The 17,470-nt window shown below is 40.3% G+C and overlaps 1 protein-coding gene across 1 annotated transcript in view; it reads left to right on the forward strand.

Annotated features, from left to right (window-relative positions):
* Window positions 1-17,470, forward strand: part of Col14a1 (collagen type XIV alpha 1 chain) — a 197,262-nt gene that overhangs the window by 27,812 nt on the left and 151,980 nt on the right. The window contains exons 2-4 of the mRNA XM_028767286.1: window positions 1,372-1,488; window positions 4,657-4,800; window positions 7,909-7,998. Of these exons, the coding sequence (XP_028623119.1) occupies window positions 1,372-1,488; window positions 4,657-4,800; window positions 7,909-7,998 (351 nt within the window). The remainder of the gene's footprint in view (window positions 1-1,371; window positions 1,489-4,656; window positions 4,801-7,908; window positions 7,999-17,470) is intronic.

Below are 17,470 nucleotides of genomic sequence, written 5' to 3' on the forward strand. Positions count from 1 at the left end.
TCCTGGGCTTTTTTTAGTGGGGAGGCTTTTGATGACTGCTGCTATTTAATTAATTCTTTAATTGTTAATTAATTAATTCATTCATTTTACACTCCTATCACTGTACCCCTCCCAGTTCCCCCTCCCATAGATCAACTCTTCATCCCCATCCCTTCTCCTCTGAGAGGCTGGGGGACTCCTGGGTATCCCCCACAACCTTGGCACCTCAAGTCTCTGTGGGGCTAAGCACATCTTCTCCCACTGAGGCCAGACAAGGCAGCTGAGTTACGAGAACATCCCCAGACAGAAACAACTTTAGGGATGGCCCCTATTTCAATTGTTCAGGACCCCCATGAAGACCAAGCTGCACATCTGCTACATATATGTGGGAGACCTAGGTCCAGCTTGTGTATTCCATCTTTGGTTGGTAGTTCAATCTCTGAGAGCCCCAAGGGTCCAGGCTAGTCTTCCTATGAAGTTCCTATCCCCTTCAGGGCCTTCAATCCTTCCCTTAACTGTTCCATAATAAATATCCCCAAGCTCCATCCAATGTTTGGCTGTAGGTGTCTGCATCTGTCTGAGGCTGCTGGCTGGAGCCTCTCAGAGGATAGCCATATTAGACTCCTGTCTGCAAGAAAAACAGAATATCATTAATAGTATCAGAGATTGGTGCTTACCCATGTGTGGGTCTCTAGTTGGGCCAGTTATTGCCTGGCCACCCCCACAGTCTCTGTTCCATTCCCTACCCTTGCATTTCTTGTAGACAGGATAAATTTGGGGTGCAAAGTTTTGTGGGTGTCTCGGTGTCCCTAACATTCCATTTGAGGTCCTGCCTGGCTATAGGAGGTGTCCACTGTTGTGAGTCTCAGCTAAGGCCATTCCCTTTGATTCTTGGGAGCTTCGAGATATCCCCATGCCCCATCCCCACCAGTAGCAGAGTTCTGTTCATTCTCATGACTATCTAGCCATCTTTCCTGTTCCTCTCAACATCTGATCCTAAACCCCACCCCCATTCCTCTCTCCATCTCCTCTCCCATCCAGTTTCCTCAGTCATCATCCTATGAGTATTTTATTCTCCCTTCTAAGCATCCTCACTTGTTCCTTCTTGTTTAGCTTCTTTTTGGCTATGCAGAGTGTAGTATGGGTATTAGATAATCAATTTTGACTTCATGTCCTAGGACAGTGCTGTTTGACCAAGGGTATCCCTCGAGTGAAAAGTGCAAGCTTTCACATCTGTCTTGTTTTGCTCACTGATTGACTCATTCTTAGGACTGTAGAAAGAACATCTTTTGAGACTGATGAAGTCTTGTGTAATTTGGTTATGCTCCTTTGGCTCTGTAATTTAAATTTGAATATTTTTCATGTTAAAGTCATATTTGTTTTTCTTTTCAGTGGCTCCACCCACCAGGTTAAGATATAATGTAATATCCCATGACAGTATACAGATTTCATGGAAAGCACCAAGAGGGAAATTTGGTGGCTACAAACTTCTCGTGGCTCCAGCTTCAGGTAAAGATAATTTGCCATTTTTTTTTTGTTGGGGACTTTTTATGCATGGATGGTTAAAAATATATAGTGCTGAATGTTGCATAGTGGAAGACTTGTTTTAATTTAGTTTTTGATCTTGAGAAATTCTCTTCTCATTAAGGAAATAATGTTCCCAAAAGTATAAGGTCTGACTCTTGGGCTTAACTGTAATTAATTCTTCTTAAGCTAAAGTTTCCTGAAATTTAAAAACCATTAAAAATAAAAATACTGCTCATGTTTTAATTTAGGATAAATACTTTTGATCCATGGACACTATGGTAGTTTTAATATGCTTGGCCCAGGGAGTGGCACTATTTGGAGGTGTGTCACTGTGAGCAAGGGCTTTCAGACCTTCATCCTAGCTGCCTGGAAGACAGTCTTCTCAAAGTGGCCTTTAAATAAAGATGTAGAACTCTCAGCTCCTCTTGCACCATGCCTGCCTTGATGATAATGGACTGAACTTACGAACCTGTAAGCCAGACCCAATTAAGGACTGTTACCATGGGAACACTATTCCCGATGTTTCTTGGCTCTCTTCCTCACACACAAGTACACAATAATTCCCTAATTACATCATGACCTCAGTGTATCAGTTACTTTTCTTGCTGCCATGATAAAGTGCCCGGCATAAGCTATTCAAGGGAGAAGAAATTTATTTTGGCTTCTGGTTTCAGAGGTTGAGTCCGTGGTTACTCTTTCTGTCCATCGAAGCAGTAGGCATGTGTGACAGCGGACAATTGTCTGGTTAACAGCTGATCTGGAAGCAGGCACAGAGAAAAGAGGATGCTGCCGCTTAGCTGCTCTCTCTTTTTCCCCTTTGACTGTGACCTGGATCCCTGCTCATGAGATGCTGCTGCTGCCCATATTTAAAGTTTATTTTCTTACGAAGTTAATTGTCTACAGATACATCGGCACAGGTGTATATAGAGATGCCACTCACGTACCTCCTTTGGGATCTAGTCATCTTGACAATGAAGATTAGCCATGATACACACCTATAATACATGTTTTTATAATATAATTATAATGGGCTATGAAGATGGGCATATGAAACTGGACTTCTTTTTGTTGAGGACCATTTCTCAACTGATTTTATGTTCACAAATGTGTAATATTACCCATTATTTGATTTAGAAATCTCGGAAAAATATAGGTAGATAAAGCACCTAACTTTTTGTTTGGTCACTAATTTTAAGTATTATGGACTCGTTCTGTTACTATCTTACAGAATTGGGACATTCCCTATGCCAAGTCTTCAAAATATTTTCTTAGTCAATAAGTACTTTAATTTCTAAAGATTAATTGCTGATTATACTAAAATGTTAAGCACCTGAAACACACATCACTGAGGAATCACACAAGTCTTAGAACTGATTCAAGTGCTTAGTGAACCAAACCTCAACATGACTATCCGATTCACTCTGAAACAGTACACTCAAACACTAGATGCCTAACTTGTTTAAATACCTCCAGTGACAAAAAATCGTGAGTGAAATGATTTCTTAATGAATAATTACATTATTTTCTGTTCATATTATTGTTGCCAAACTGATCAGTCAATTTAGGCTCACTAGAGTCTACTTGATTAAATACAGCAAATAAAAGACAGTAATAAATGCATTTAACTTCAAAAAGTTAATGGACGTTTCAGCACTGTGAGTCATGGTCCATGTCTTTTTTATGTCAGTCTCTCCCAAAGAATGTCCCGTGGTGTTCTGCAGGGTGCTAATAGCAGTTACACAACAAGATGAGTTAATAGTCAAATTTGGAAAATGCTGGCTTAGACAGAGTTTAAAACATTCATTTTTATTATAGTAATCTTAAAATATTTAACAAAATAGTACATCTTTCTTCTAAAGAGAGAATGTAATAATCAGGGTTTTCTAAAAACATTTTTTGAAAAGTATAAATTGCATAGTATTTGCGTACTTTATAATCGATGTTTTTTGAGACTTAACTTTTACTTTTTAAGTATACGTGTGTCTGCCTGAATGGATGTCTGTATACCACATACTTATAGTACCCATGTATTCCAGAAGAGGACGTTGGATTCTCCTGGTCTGGACTGTAACTGGAGTTACAGTCATGTGTGAGCCACTGTGTGGGTGCTGGGAATTGAACTCTGGTCCTCTAGAAAGGCAGCCAGTACTTTCAATCGTTGAACCATCTTAGCCCCAGTTGATGAGTTTTTAATGATGGGAGTTTGTGAAACACAACTTTACATCTTAAATAATAAAGGCAACAGGCTTCGGTAAGAGAAAACTCAGTTTCCTCCTTAGTAGCAGGCGGCATGGATAAACAGCAGGCAATATTTCAGGTCCAGATTATTTTTATTGGGATGTAATTAAAATTTACTATAATACATTTGCTTAATTTATAACTCCCTGAAGGCTGTTAGGGGGGAAAGAAATATTGAATTGATTTCCTCCTGTTTTTTTTTTTTTAGATTGTTCATCATTGCCATAAATAATAGAAAATTATTGAAAATCCAAAGGTGTTTTTGGAATTTTGCATAAACAGTATTAAGCATTAAACGTTTTCACGAAATCCTTAGATGTCAGTCTAATTTGATGGGAAATTTGTAATTTTATTTATTGAATCAAACTGACTTTTAAATAGGCAGGCAACAGGCAGTGAGCATTCCCTTTGTCGTCCTGAGGCAGTGGTGGCCAGATGTAAGATTAGGCTGTTTATGATTCAAGGCTTACACTAGAGGACAGAGGACAGCAGTGGCGGCAGCGTGGTTAATAGCATCCAGCCAGTTCATGTGTCCCACTGCACGTTCAGGAGGCAGTCCCTTCTTTGAAGACTGAACTTGATGTTAAGAATCTGCTTTCTAGTCTTGAACTACTGTTTCTCTTAGATAGTTAACGTGATAGAGAGCTATCATGAAAGTCTTTTGTGACTAAAGCAGACAGAATACGCTGAACATGACAATGAAAGTTAACATTACACATGTGTTAGTACTTGTATTTCAAATGTTGTTACCATCTGATATGTATCAAAATGTGCTGTATAAATATTTACAACCAAAATTTAAAAAAAAATCAGTTGCGTGCCTTTTAACAGTCTTGACTGTGGTTAATAAAAGTTCTCAGTGAATACCGTTACTTCTAGCTTAGTATGGATTATCATTCTGTTTTATTACAGGAGGAAAAACCAACCAGATGAATCTCCAGAACAGTGCCACAAAAGCAATTATTCAAGGCCTTCTGCCAGAGCAGAATTACACAGTTCAACTTATTGCCTACTATAAAGACAAGGAAAGCAAGCCAGCTCAAGGCCAGTTCAGAAGTATGTATTGACAATCTTTAGGTACCACCTGGGCTCTGTGCTTAAAATAGTAGATGTTATGAGGGGGAACTTTTGAGATAAAGTCTTTTCTTTTTGTCGTTTGAACAAAGACATTTGGAGAGTCTACCTGTCTGAAGGTACAGATGACATGCTTGAGGTCACTCGTTGTCAAGAAGCTATTAAGAGGCTTTTAGGTTTTAGTATAAGTCAGTCTCACCTCTCCTCGTGTTCTTACTCCAGTCTTCTGCCTCTTAAATTGCTCCCGTCGTACCGAAAATGATGTCTCTTAAGGTCTATTAGAAACAGGAAATGAGATGCAATCTGGTTCACTTGAGTCAAAGCTTTGCGATTGATAATTCCAAGAAGTGTTCCAATGGAGTAGCAGAGGAAACCCCCAGGCTCTGGAAAGCTTGGTCAGTAGCTGTTGAAAGCCACTGGTTCCCACCTGCTTTTCTCGTGTGGGAAGTCGCTGTGTCCGCCAGCCTTTCTGTAGACAAACTGTAAGCATTCACGTTATGATTTAGCTGTTACCATTGTGGGTGAGGTAGAGCTTTTTGTTCTGTTCAGGTAGAAATGATTTTCTTTGCAGGGCCTTCTTTCCTCTTCTGCATTTCTCTGAGAGTCCTGGTCCCTATACAATAGAGCTCAATTTAGCCTGGTTTCCCTGCCTGGAAAACTCTCATGGTCGCCTGCTGGAAAATGGTGGTCATGAGAAGGACTTTGAGCCTTGGATTCTATATGTTTGATACATAAATCTTTTTTTTTCCCTTTTCTTGGATTTGCAGAGCTGAGAGCAGCCCTGGTGCTCATGAATGTATTGCTGTGACACTGCTTTGCTGTGGTGTCCTGGTCCTCGTACTATATCCCTGTCCCGCACTCCTTGCCTCCATTTCCCTCTTCTTCCCTCCCCCCATCCTTCCTCTTTTGAGACAGGGTCTTGTTTTGTAGTTCAGGCTAGCCTAGAACCCACTATGTAGCCTAGGCTGTCCTGTGCCTTTTGAGTCTCCTGCCCTTTTGTCCCCAATCCTATGATTGCAGGTGTGCATCACCACACTCGGCATGGGTTTCTAACTGATTTTGTTCCTACATGAAGGTACCAACATTTGTTATAATTTCTGTGTGAATTTGTGGCCCTACCTCCAAAGGGACTTTTTTTTTTTTTTTAAACTTCCAGTCTAAGCTGGTGCTGTGGTCTGTTTTGAAACTCTTTCAAGCCATGGACTTTTCTTTCCTATCTTAACAGGAACACAGAAGTGCTCCCCTTCTGGGAATAGATCTGCAGAGCCCCACATTGGAAACTACTCTCATCATACCCCTATCGTTTCTTAACCCAAATTTTCCTAATATTAAACTGACAGATGCATTTTATTTTAGAACACGTAAGCGAACTGGGTCACAGCCCAAGTGTGGGTGGGGTGAAAGATGTACATTTAGAAATGATCCACAGAGGATGAGATTTTAAATGGATGGATAATAAAATTACAGCCAGAGCATTTAGAGATGCCGGGCAACTTTAGCATAAAGTCATGTTTCAGGAATGGAAGGAGGAAAAGAATCCAAAAATGAGAATATAAAAGCGCCACGGAACAGGAAAAAATATAATTGTATCTTTTTTAAAGAGGCAGGATGCTGATTAAGAAATCAAAGAAAAGGGTCTAAAAATGTATATAAAATTAGATTATTGAATCTAGTAAGGTTAAAGTATCCTATAATTTTAATTATTACTTCTATCCCAGAATTAAATCTCTTGGAACAAGAAAGATGAGAAAGGTTTTAAAGACAGGGTTTCTTTAATGGAGGTGATAAGCCCAGAGCAGATGACAAGTCTTGGAAGCTTTTAGCAAAGGCACAAGAGCCAGTGGGAAGGACAAGGAGTGGTGCCACACAGACAGGGTTAATAGGGCCATCTCCTGGAGAAGATGATAAGGATGCAGGGAGAGTTTCCCATCTCCCCTGTGAGGTTGAGCTACCAACACACCTGCTCAGGTCTTTCAAGTTCGTAAAATAATTAAGTGAAATATTTTGCCCTTGGCCTTATTTTTTTGAATTTTCACAGCACATTTTATATGTATAAACATATAATATGACATTTGGTGAAGGCCTTGAACTCTTTGGACCACTTTAGAAGCCAAGCAATGGCAGGCAGGCTGCCGTGGAGTGTCCAGCATCAGTATGGTGGAATGTTAAGTACAGTACAGGGGGATGTGAGCTTATCCAAGGAGTAGGGATAAGTGTTAGCTTCTGAATATTGCTTTTCTGAAGTGACAAACACTATCATCTAAGTATCAAGACTACTTCTGGCATTTTTATTAGTAAAGATTAATTATATATAATGGATTTCATTATGGTATTTTCATATATGTGCACATTTTGATCGTCTTCATTCTCTGAGACATTTCAAGGTTCCACCTCACTCCCACTGATTCCCCTCTGCATCCCTACCAGACCCCTTCCACTGTGATGCCTTTTCTTTTTTCTTCTTTGTTTGAGAACCCAATGGGCTTCACCAGGGTTGCTTACAGGACCATTGGTGAGAGGTTGTTTACAGGAGCGTGGACACCTTATCAGTCATTTACACTTGTGAAGGAAATGTTAGAGGAACATTAAAAAAAAAAGTTTGGGAGGAAAAATTATGTGGTTCTCTACCTTCTACTGAAGACGTAGCAATTACAAACGAGAATGCCCACAGTTACTATCTTTCTAGAATGGGAGTCAAATTCATACACTGAGTCCAGAGACATGAGGCTAAAGCCAGTCAATGCTTACTGATGTCATAAGCTATGCTTTGGCTTTTATCTAGGCTTTTCATTCTTTTGTGTATGCCGATGGGATAATCATGTCAGTTTTACAGCTGCTTTGAAGTGTTAAATTGATTTGATGCTTTTGTCCACAGTTGCATACTTGACCTAAGCCTTCAGTACTTTTCCTACCTTAGGACAAGGTTGAAGAAAATGTCCGATCGAACACGTGGAGAACAGTTTGTACCATGGTACTAATGTCTGTCATTGCTTTTTGGTTTTGCAGGGATTTTAGTTAAACACAATAAATATACATATTTGTATATATTTAAAACATTAATACCACATGTTCCTTTTCTTTTTCTTCTAGTTAAAGATTTAGAGAAAAGAAAGGATCCAACAAAGCCCAGAGTCAAGGCTGTGGACAAAGGAAACGGAAGTAAACCAACTTCACCAGAAGGTCAGATACGTGCTTGCGTCACTTTGGGTGTGGCTGGCTAAACAGCAGACAATACATGCATAGTAGTCTGGCCCATCAGCAGAGATGTACGGTTTGTTATGAAAATGGCCATTGGCTCTTTTCTCCCCATCTTTCCAATGACTGTCAGCGTATGGGTGGGGACCTTCCATTCAGTCTCTACAACCAACCAAGCATACACACGAAGCCTGTCCGGTCATATTCCTTGCTGTATCTGTTGCTTCTTCACTTTAGGACCTCCCCTTGTGGATACTTCCCACAGGCAGGAGTTCATGGTAAATGGTTTATTCCACTTTGTTCTTGTCTGCGCCCCTCCTCCACTGTGCTATGTATTTTTAAAACTATCCAAGTGCTGCCCACACTAGATCCCATATTTTGATGTATAGCATTAATATTTTATATTTTCCTCAAGGTTGTCTTCTTTAATCCACGACTTACTTAAATTAGGTCATTAATTCTAAACATGTGGCGATCTTAAACATATTCATTTGTTATTAGTGACTGACTTTATTGCACTGTCTTCAGGGAATGTGGTATGCAGGGATATTTCTAAAAGTTTGTTGAGATATTTTATTACTTAAATATGGCCAATGGTTAGATCTGTTCCACATGTCCTTGAGAAAAATGCGTTTTAATTTTCCCCACTAATGTTTGTCCACTTTTATTTGAAACTGGCGATTTCAATACTCGCAATGCTGGTGACATATACAATGAGAGTCATAATTTCAAGGGAAAATTTACTTTTGTTATTTATAATGATTCCTTTTATAATTAGTAGTTTAATATTCATCTCAAAGCCTAAGTGTTTAAAATAAATGCAGTTGTACCCTCTTTATTGGGTATAGTAGTCACAAAACCACCTCTTCTTGCTTTTTTAACTGTCACTGTATTTGTGTCCCCAGGTTTAGGAAGTCTTATGGCAATGACTGAGTGGCTTATACGTATTCTATCTTGCAATTACTATATTGATTTATAACTGTGTTCACTTATGTTTGCTGAAATTATTGATTATTTTGGATTTATCATTTATTTCTTTGCTTTGGATTACTTCTCATTTTTCATATTTTTCTTCTCTATTTATAGTCTCTGTTCTCTCTATACATGTCTTACCCTTTTCCTGTCCTGGAAGATGTTCCTTCTTTTGTGTTTCTTTGATATGATTGTGTTGAGATCTAACATGCGTATGGAATCTTAATAACTGATACTCTTATAATAACTGATACTCTTAGCAATTGATAGCTTTAGCACATCTCAGCAGTCCTTACAATGCTGTCAGGGTATCACACTGTTTCCTGTCTACCAAGTGTTGCCTCTTGCTCTGTTTTTGTTACCTCTTGTATTTTATCTCATGGCAATTTCACACTGCCCATGTAAGCCACATGGTCTGGTAACTAGCGTTTGATATCTGATTTTAGTGTGTGGTATAGAAATGAAGGTTCAAAAAAAAAAATCTGAGGACCAGGCCCCATTTCACAGGTTCGTAATTCTGGATACCTTGGAAACTGAGGCTGGAGAATTGCAGGCTCAAGACTTGCCTGGTCTGCAGCATGAGTAGAAGGCAAGCCAGGGTAACTCAATGAGGCACTCTCTCAAAGTAAAGAGCAACAACCCAGAACGGGGTCAGGATGTAGCTCTCTGGCGGAGTGCTTGCGTAGGATGGGGCATAGCTTGCATTAAGGCTCTTCGTCTCTGCTCGCTGTGCTCTGTCATTCATTTTTAATATCGTCAGGTTAACTCGAGTCTGCAGACTACTGATGTGCTTCCAAAAGTCAAAAGTTAAATAAAGGCCAATAAAAAAGTATCCACCCTTCCAACTTTACTCATTCTAAGAATCAGCCTTTCTTTTCTTTTATCTTTGTTGGGAGTGGGGCGGGCCAGTGCTGGGAAGTGAGCCCACCCAGGACTTGAGCATGCCTGGCATATATTTTACTAAGTGACACCCTCAACTCCCAGTTCATCAGGTTCTGACTTACATGTTTCTGCTTCTTTTTGAAAAGGTACATTTATTAGCATTTTAATGTGGTATTTTTTAGATTAACATTCTTTGCCTGTTTATGCTTGAGAATATTTGAGATAAAAATCTGTGGATTCATGTGGCTTCAGAATGTATTAGTTCTAGCTCTACGTTACCTTCTCGATTCTTTGCCTTAAGACATGTGAGTTTTGGAAGCACAATGTAGACCAACTTTAGGCCAGGAGGAGAAATGTGAGATGAAGCCATTAACCAGTTACTCAAAGTCCCTCTCAAGACTAAGTATAAGCCCCTTTCAGGATGAGGTAGTCCCATGATTCACATCAAACTATGTTGTTCTTTATTTTTCTACAGTCTGTTATCTTCTGATATGGGTATCTATACTGCAAATAGCTCAGAGACAACCAGCCATATTTCATGTATTTCAAAATTTTAGCTGAAACGCAAGGAGCTAGGATATCTATCTGAAATTTCAGTGCTGTGAAATAATTACTTGTTTTTAATGTACTGTCCACAATTCTTCAAGACTTAAAAACCAGCTTGCAAACAAGAGTGGTATTTGCCTCTGAGCAAAATGTTGGCACATGGACATGAACCATTATATCTCCATGACTGGCCAAACAGCTTTCTCTAGTTATTTTTGGCAGTCTGTATAGGAACATAGAATGAGATTGGAAAAGATTTGGACCAGATAAGAAAAGAAGCATAAGGATTCTTCCTTTTCAGCTGAGTTTTTTTTTCCAGTTAAGGCCATCAAGCCTCTCTTCCTATTCATGTACTGATGGAGCTTGACCATGCTTAGCTTCTGGTATCAGGTGAGATCAGGCACTTTCACATGGTAGAAACTTTTTTTTTTGTTATTATTCTCTGCACTAAAGGGGAAGGGATGAAACTACAACTCCCATTTTCTTTTTAAATTTTTATATTTTTCTCAATACAATATAGCTCTGATTTTCTAAAGAAAAAAAAACTAAAAGAGATGAGCTTGTTATTATTTCCAAAATAACAATAGCCCCTGGGCTAAGCTAAGTCCTCTGCTACTTCTTAAGTCATGCTTTATTGGGGCCAGGCTTTGCTCTTTCCTGACATACTGTCTGTGGCTGCTCTCCCAAAGTACCGGAGTTGGAGTGTTTCAAAGCAGATTATATGACCAGCAAAGACTCAAGTATTTCCCATCTTGACCTCTTCGGAATATAATTGTTGATTCTTGCTTTAGAGTGTCTAAAACTTTCCAGTGTTTTGGTACTAAATCTCTTACTGAGTTGATTTCTTTTCTGAGACCATTTGGTCTATTCTATTTCCAATCAGAGCTGCTTAGGATGTAATCTCATTTACGAATCTTCAAAAGGTTCCATTTCTTCTATGCCCACCTACATATGTCTTTTGTTTTTAACCTGAAACATGAGAACTCCTGAGTTAGCTGTGAAGGTTGAATGAATTACTGTAAGTTAAGTACTTAGAACACAGCAAATACTATTTAAGCATTTATTATTAATATTAGAATGCTCCAAACTGAGGATGGTGATGCAGCCTGCAATCTCAGCAAATAGCTGAGGTTGGAGGATGACTTTGAGGTCAGACTAGGCTACATAGTGAATTCTGGGATAACCTGGGCTACATCTTGTTTAACACACACACACACACACACACACACACACACACACACACACACACTCTCCAAATACTAGAGAGAGTATACTTATAGGTCAATCTCTCTCTCTGTCTCTGTCTCTCTCTGTATCTGTCTCTCTCTCTGTGTCTCTCTGTCTCTCTGTCTCTCTCTCTCTGTCTCTCTCTTTCTCTCTTTCTCCCCCCCAACCCACACTCTCTCTGAAAAAGTCTCATATACTCTATGCTTGTCTCAAACTTGCTATGTAGCTGAGGTTGGCCCTTGAACTACTGACCTTCCTACCCCCAACTCCCCAGTGCTAGGATTGTGTTTACCATCATCCTTGGCTAAGAGGGTTATCCTCTATGTTTGACAGTAACTACATAGATAAGATTTGATATTTATCAGTAGTACTGGGCAACTGAGGTATCTTCTGGGGATTAACTGATGTTCACGGTTGGCATATGTCTACCCTCATGGAGCTTGTGTAGACCAGTGCAGCACAACACAGGTTTCCACTGGCTTCTTCAGACTAGGAGCCAGATCCGAATTATGCAAGCTAATGATGTTTGGATACAGCCTGGTCCTATGATGGCTCTCAAGGCATGTTTTCACATCCCAACCACACTTTTGACACCTTTATGGTTCTTAACTCATAACTGAGAGGCTGATTTAAAAAATTATCACCTTTCCACTAGTTTTCTAGGGCTTATGCATGCCAAACTCAAGATTGTGAATTCATCTTGGAAATAATGGGGCTATTCGGGATTTAAACTTCGGCTAGACAGAGGACAAAAGATCAAAACAGGCATGTAGGTGGGTTTTTAGGGGAGCACTGGATAAATTCTGACTCCATTCCCATAAGTGGGGCATTGGGCTGCAGATGTTGCCTTAGTTAGGGTTTCTACTGCTGAAGAGATACCATGACCATAGCAACTCTTATAAGGAAAACATTTAATTGGAGCTGGATCACAGTATCAGAAGTTTAGGCTATTATCATCATGGTGAGAAGTATGGCAGCATCTAAGCAAACATGCAGGTGGAGAAAAGAGCTGAGGCTTCTCCATCTTGATCTGTAGGCAGCAGGAAGTGAATGTTATACTGTATCTGGCTTGAGCATTTGACACATCAAAGTCTGCCCACTATGATGCACTTCCTCCAGCAAAGCCGCACCTACTCCAACAAGGCCACACCTCCTAATAGTGTCAGTCTCTATGAGCCTATGGAGGCCACTTTTAGTCAAACTACCATAGATGTGGATTAGACCATCACACCCAACCACAGGAAACCTGAAAAACTTGTCAGTGGGCAATTTCATTGTTTCTTTGAACATCATAATGTGTACTTACACACCTCTTAGATATCTTTGTATGTGTATATATGTGTATGGTGTGTGTGTGTGTGCATGTATGTATATGAGCATAACCCTATGGCTCATGTGTGGAGGGTAGGGGACAATTCCGTACTTCACTTTTCACTTTTCACCTTGTTTGAGACAGGGTTTCTTGTTCATGTCTGTGTATGCCAGATTAGGTGGCCAGTGAGCTTCCTTGGCTTATTCTATCTCTGTCTCTTACCTTGGTATAGGAGAGCTGGGATAACAGCTGTTCCTCCTGGTGCCCTTCCCCAGGCTCTAGGTATCCCAAGAGACTCAGGATCTCTTGCTTGTGTGGCAATGCTTTACCCGTTGAACTATTCTCATATTGCTACTTATACTAATGTTTCAGGCACAGATCTGTTACTCACCTTGGTTCCTGATGCAACTGAGTGCAGTTAATGAGAGAAACAAGAGGAAGTGGCTAGCCTGACACTGCATATGTTGACTAGTAGAATTATATGAATAGGAGAAATACACTGTCAGAAACTGATACATTTCATGGTAAACACAAACCTCAAACATAGCCACTTATCAGCATTTTCAAATGTCATGTTCAGTACTTAGTCTGTGTGTTGGATTTTTACAAGACTGGCCATGCAGTTAGCTGGCGTCCACTAGCATCATCACAAACACTTCATTCTGAAGGTAGTGGTCTTGCTAGATGACAGGATCATTTCAGCACTATCATAGAGTATGGGACACAGTGTTGCATATATTGTCAGTTATGGACTGAAGTGTCCCTGGGCAATGTATGCCCGTATTTCAGTCATTGTTGTACCTAGGGCCCCAGGCCAGTATTAGCTGCTCTCCCTTGCTTCCCCATCTCCTAACTTTGCTTTCTTTTGGGATGGCTTTACTCATAGGCAAGTTTCCAGAGGTCACTATGATGGGCCTGGGGGGGTGTCTCTCCAAGAGAATTACATGGTAACAAGAGATTACAGTCTCATAGTGGAGAAAGCCTTGATAATCTTCCCTCCCTCCCTCCTTCCCTCCCTCCCTCTCTCCTTCCCTCCCTCTCTCCTTCCTTCCCTCCCTCCCTCCCTCCCTCCCTCCCTCCCTCCCTCCCTCCCTCCCACTCTTGCATTACTGAGGATTAGACCCAGGGACTTCAGCACACTAGACAAGCACTCTTCTATTGAACAACACCTTTAGCCTAATTACTTTAGAAGCTGTCTAGAGAGGAATTGTAATGGTCTACTTCATTCATATGTTCATCTCTGAATCAAGAGCCGTGAGCAAGGAGACGCAGGACTCTTACTGGCCACATCAGGATGTACAATGATTTGATCAAGATTGACTGAGAAGAAGATGCAGATGTAGCTCAGTGGGTGGAGGGCTTGCTTAGCATGCACAAAGCCCAGGGTTCAATCCCTAGCACCTCATAAAACCAGTCATGGAAATCATGTCTGTAACTCTAGCACTTCAGAGACAGGATGATTAGAAGCTTGAGGTTATCCTTATATAGTTCAAAGCCAGACTATTCTGCATGAGACTCTATCCAAAACAAACAAAAACAAACAAACAAAAAACAAAACGAAAGAAAAAATTAAAAAAGATAAAGACAACTAACTGAGCTGGGTGGTAGGCACACTTGCAATCCCAACACTTTGGAGGCAGAGGAAAATGGATCTCTGGGTTCAAGCCTGTAAGTTTCAGGACAGCTAGGGCTACACAGAGAAACTCTGTTTTGAAAAAACAAAACAAAACAAAACAAAACAAACAAACAAACAAACAAACACAAAAAGCAACTAACTGAGAATACACACACACACACACACACACACACACACATTTACTAGAGGTAATTGTATTTTATGATTTTCTGGATTTTTCTAACACATGTGCTGTTGTCTTAAAGTAAATTGCTTTTTTCACTGTATTAGTTATCTTTTCTTGCTGTGACTAAATACTTGACAAGAAGAAACTTAAAGGGAGAAGGATTTTATTGATTTACTTGTGATCTGAGGAGATACAAGCCATCATGGTGGGAATGGCATGATTGGCACATGGCTTCATGGCAGTGGAAATCTTTGATAGCTAATTTCTCACATTGCTGTGGATCTAGAAACAGGACAGGAGGGGAGATCAAGCTGTAGTCCTTCAGCATCACCTCCAGACTCACTTCCTTCTAGGCATCTCTGCCTCCCAAAGCTCCTGCAACTCCAAAAGCAGCATCACTAGCTGGGGACCAAGTAGTTAAAGATAAACCAGCCTTGGGGGACATTTCACATGCAGACAGTAACAATCACCCCATGAAAGAATTGAGGATAAACAAACAAATAAACAAAAAAAACTTGTAAAATGTGTAACTTGCCCATTTAGATCTGGTTTGCCTTAGATGCTCCTGGCTTTACGAGAGTGAAGTTTTCTTTGCAAAACAGAGGTTTAGTACATGCGTCTTCCTTCAGTGGGTGTGAGTCTTCAAAGGGGCAAAAATCTGTTCTTGGGGCAGAGACTGAAAATTTTTTTACTCCTTTTAAGTTCATAGCTTAGGTATCCATAAATGTATAAACAGTTATACAGTACATGACATCAGCATTTCTGTCCTGTCCAGCAGGGCATTAAACAGGGTCCAGGGAGATCACCTAAGAGAGAATGGGGAAAAATGGGCAAACGCAAAGAACCACGGCTTGTCTATAGGCTGATCAAACTGTAATTTTTACTTTTTTCACACAGGGGTTATATACACAAAAAGGCAGGATGTGGGGAGGGGGATGACGCAGGAGCATAGGTGTTCAGGGGGATTACAGATATCTTCCAGAACAGAGTGTCACCTGGGTGAAGGTTCAGGGGACAGACCACTATGACTCTGCCTATGATTCACTTGTCTTTATCTAAGTTGGTACTATCCACCAAGGTTACCTATCTACAAGGTCTATGACTATTCAGCCTGGCAATTTTTCACCAAAGCTGTTTGTTTACAATAGCTTCTAGTCATCTGTTTCAGTGTTTTTCCACAGAGACCCAAGACTTTGTGTTTAGCAGGCATGTATGTCAGGCCTATTGCTGATTTTTAGGCCTATGGCTGTTTTTAGGCCTTCAGTGTATAAGCAGGGCTGCCCCTGACACATTTGATGAAGAGATAATCTGACAAAAATCATGTCTTTTTACGGGGAAATGACTTTACAAGTTTGGGAGACCCTGACCTATTGCAACAAATGTGCAGTGGAAGGGCTCTCTCTCATTTCAGCCTCTTTTTGCTCCTGGTTAGTTCTCTGTGCTTTCCCTAATGTGTTGCTCAAACACAGAGCTGCTGCAAAACCAGTGAGTCAAGCTCAAGGCAGTAAATGCTTTGTGCCCTTCCTGGAGGCTGAGCGGCCAGGCTCAGCAAGACATCAGAAGAGGAGCAGCTTTCCAGTTCGAATCTGGGAGAGTCAACAGGAACATCATTGCATGGGTAGCTTTCTTCTCAAAATTTATTTTCTTCTTCTCATTGTCTTTGTTACTGTGCCAGCATCGGCAACACTGACTGTACTAGTGTCTCATGGCTCTTAGAGAACTATCTGTGGATAGTTTGGCTTGTTGTGGAGTTAAGGAAAGAGGTTCTGAATCCAGGAGAAGACTTAGAGAGGCCATGTGTATTAAAAGATCTTTGAATACAGCAGAAAGAAAAAAAAATTCTGTTTCCTTTCCCTGTCTGTGCCAGGAGTTATAGGTTATATGTTTTTAAAAAGGAGACAAGATCATCCAGTCAGTAACCACCGAGCCCCACACTCTATTCACCTATTCCTTAGATGGATCCTAGTACACCAAGAGGACAAGGGGATTGGACTTCTCCTAGTTTTAGACTTCCAGATTTCTCATTCCTCCTCTATAACCCTTGGTATTTAACAAACTTTGGACACCTTCTTTTTCTTGGACACTTATCATTTCCCACTGGTAAATTCTACAGTAGTAAGAACTAGTTCCATGCAAAATAAACTTTCAAATTTCCACATTTGAGAAATAAGTTGTAACATTTAACACAGCTATTTTGTTACTATGAGTACTATTAGTGACTTTGGCAGAGTCCATATCTTTTCAGAAGGGTAGAGCTTCTCTGATTAATACCTAAATTCTCATCTAAGAATATTCTAGAATGTCCTATGACTGTCTCTGCAAAGTTAGCTATTGGCATCAAAAGGAGCAGGTGTTTTGGGCTTACAGTTTTCAGGATCTCCTTATTATTAGTGAATTAGTCATAGGGATTGCTGAACTGTTGAGTTCACAGACATTTACCTATAACAATTAAGGTAACAAGATAGCCAGGTATTCAGCAAAACAATCTGTACAATTGCAGAGCCACTTACTTTAGGACAAGCTGAAAACAAATGAGACTGTTACACACTGGCTCTAGACTTTGAGAAAACGGTATCTGAAAACTGTTGCAGAACTCAAATAACTCTACTCAAATTGTCCCTGTGGTGTCCTCACTACCTACCCCAATGTTCTGGGTTCCAGACTGAAAGACACACACACACACACACACACACACACACACACACACACACACACA

This window comes from Grammomys surdaster, unplaced genomic scaffold (assembly GCF_004785775.1).
Source record: "Grammomys surdaster isolate TR1022 unplaced genomic scaffold, NIH_TR_1.0 63, whole genome shotgun sequence".
Lineage (NCBI taxonomy): Eukaryota > Metazoa > Chordata > Mammalia > Rodentia > Muridae > Grammomys > Grammomys surdaster.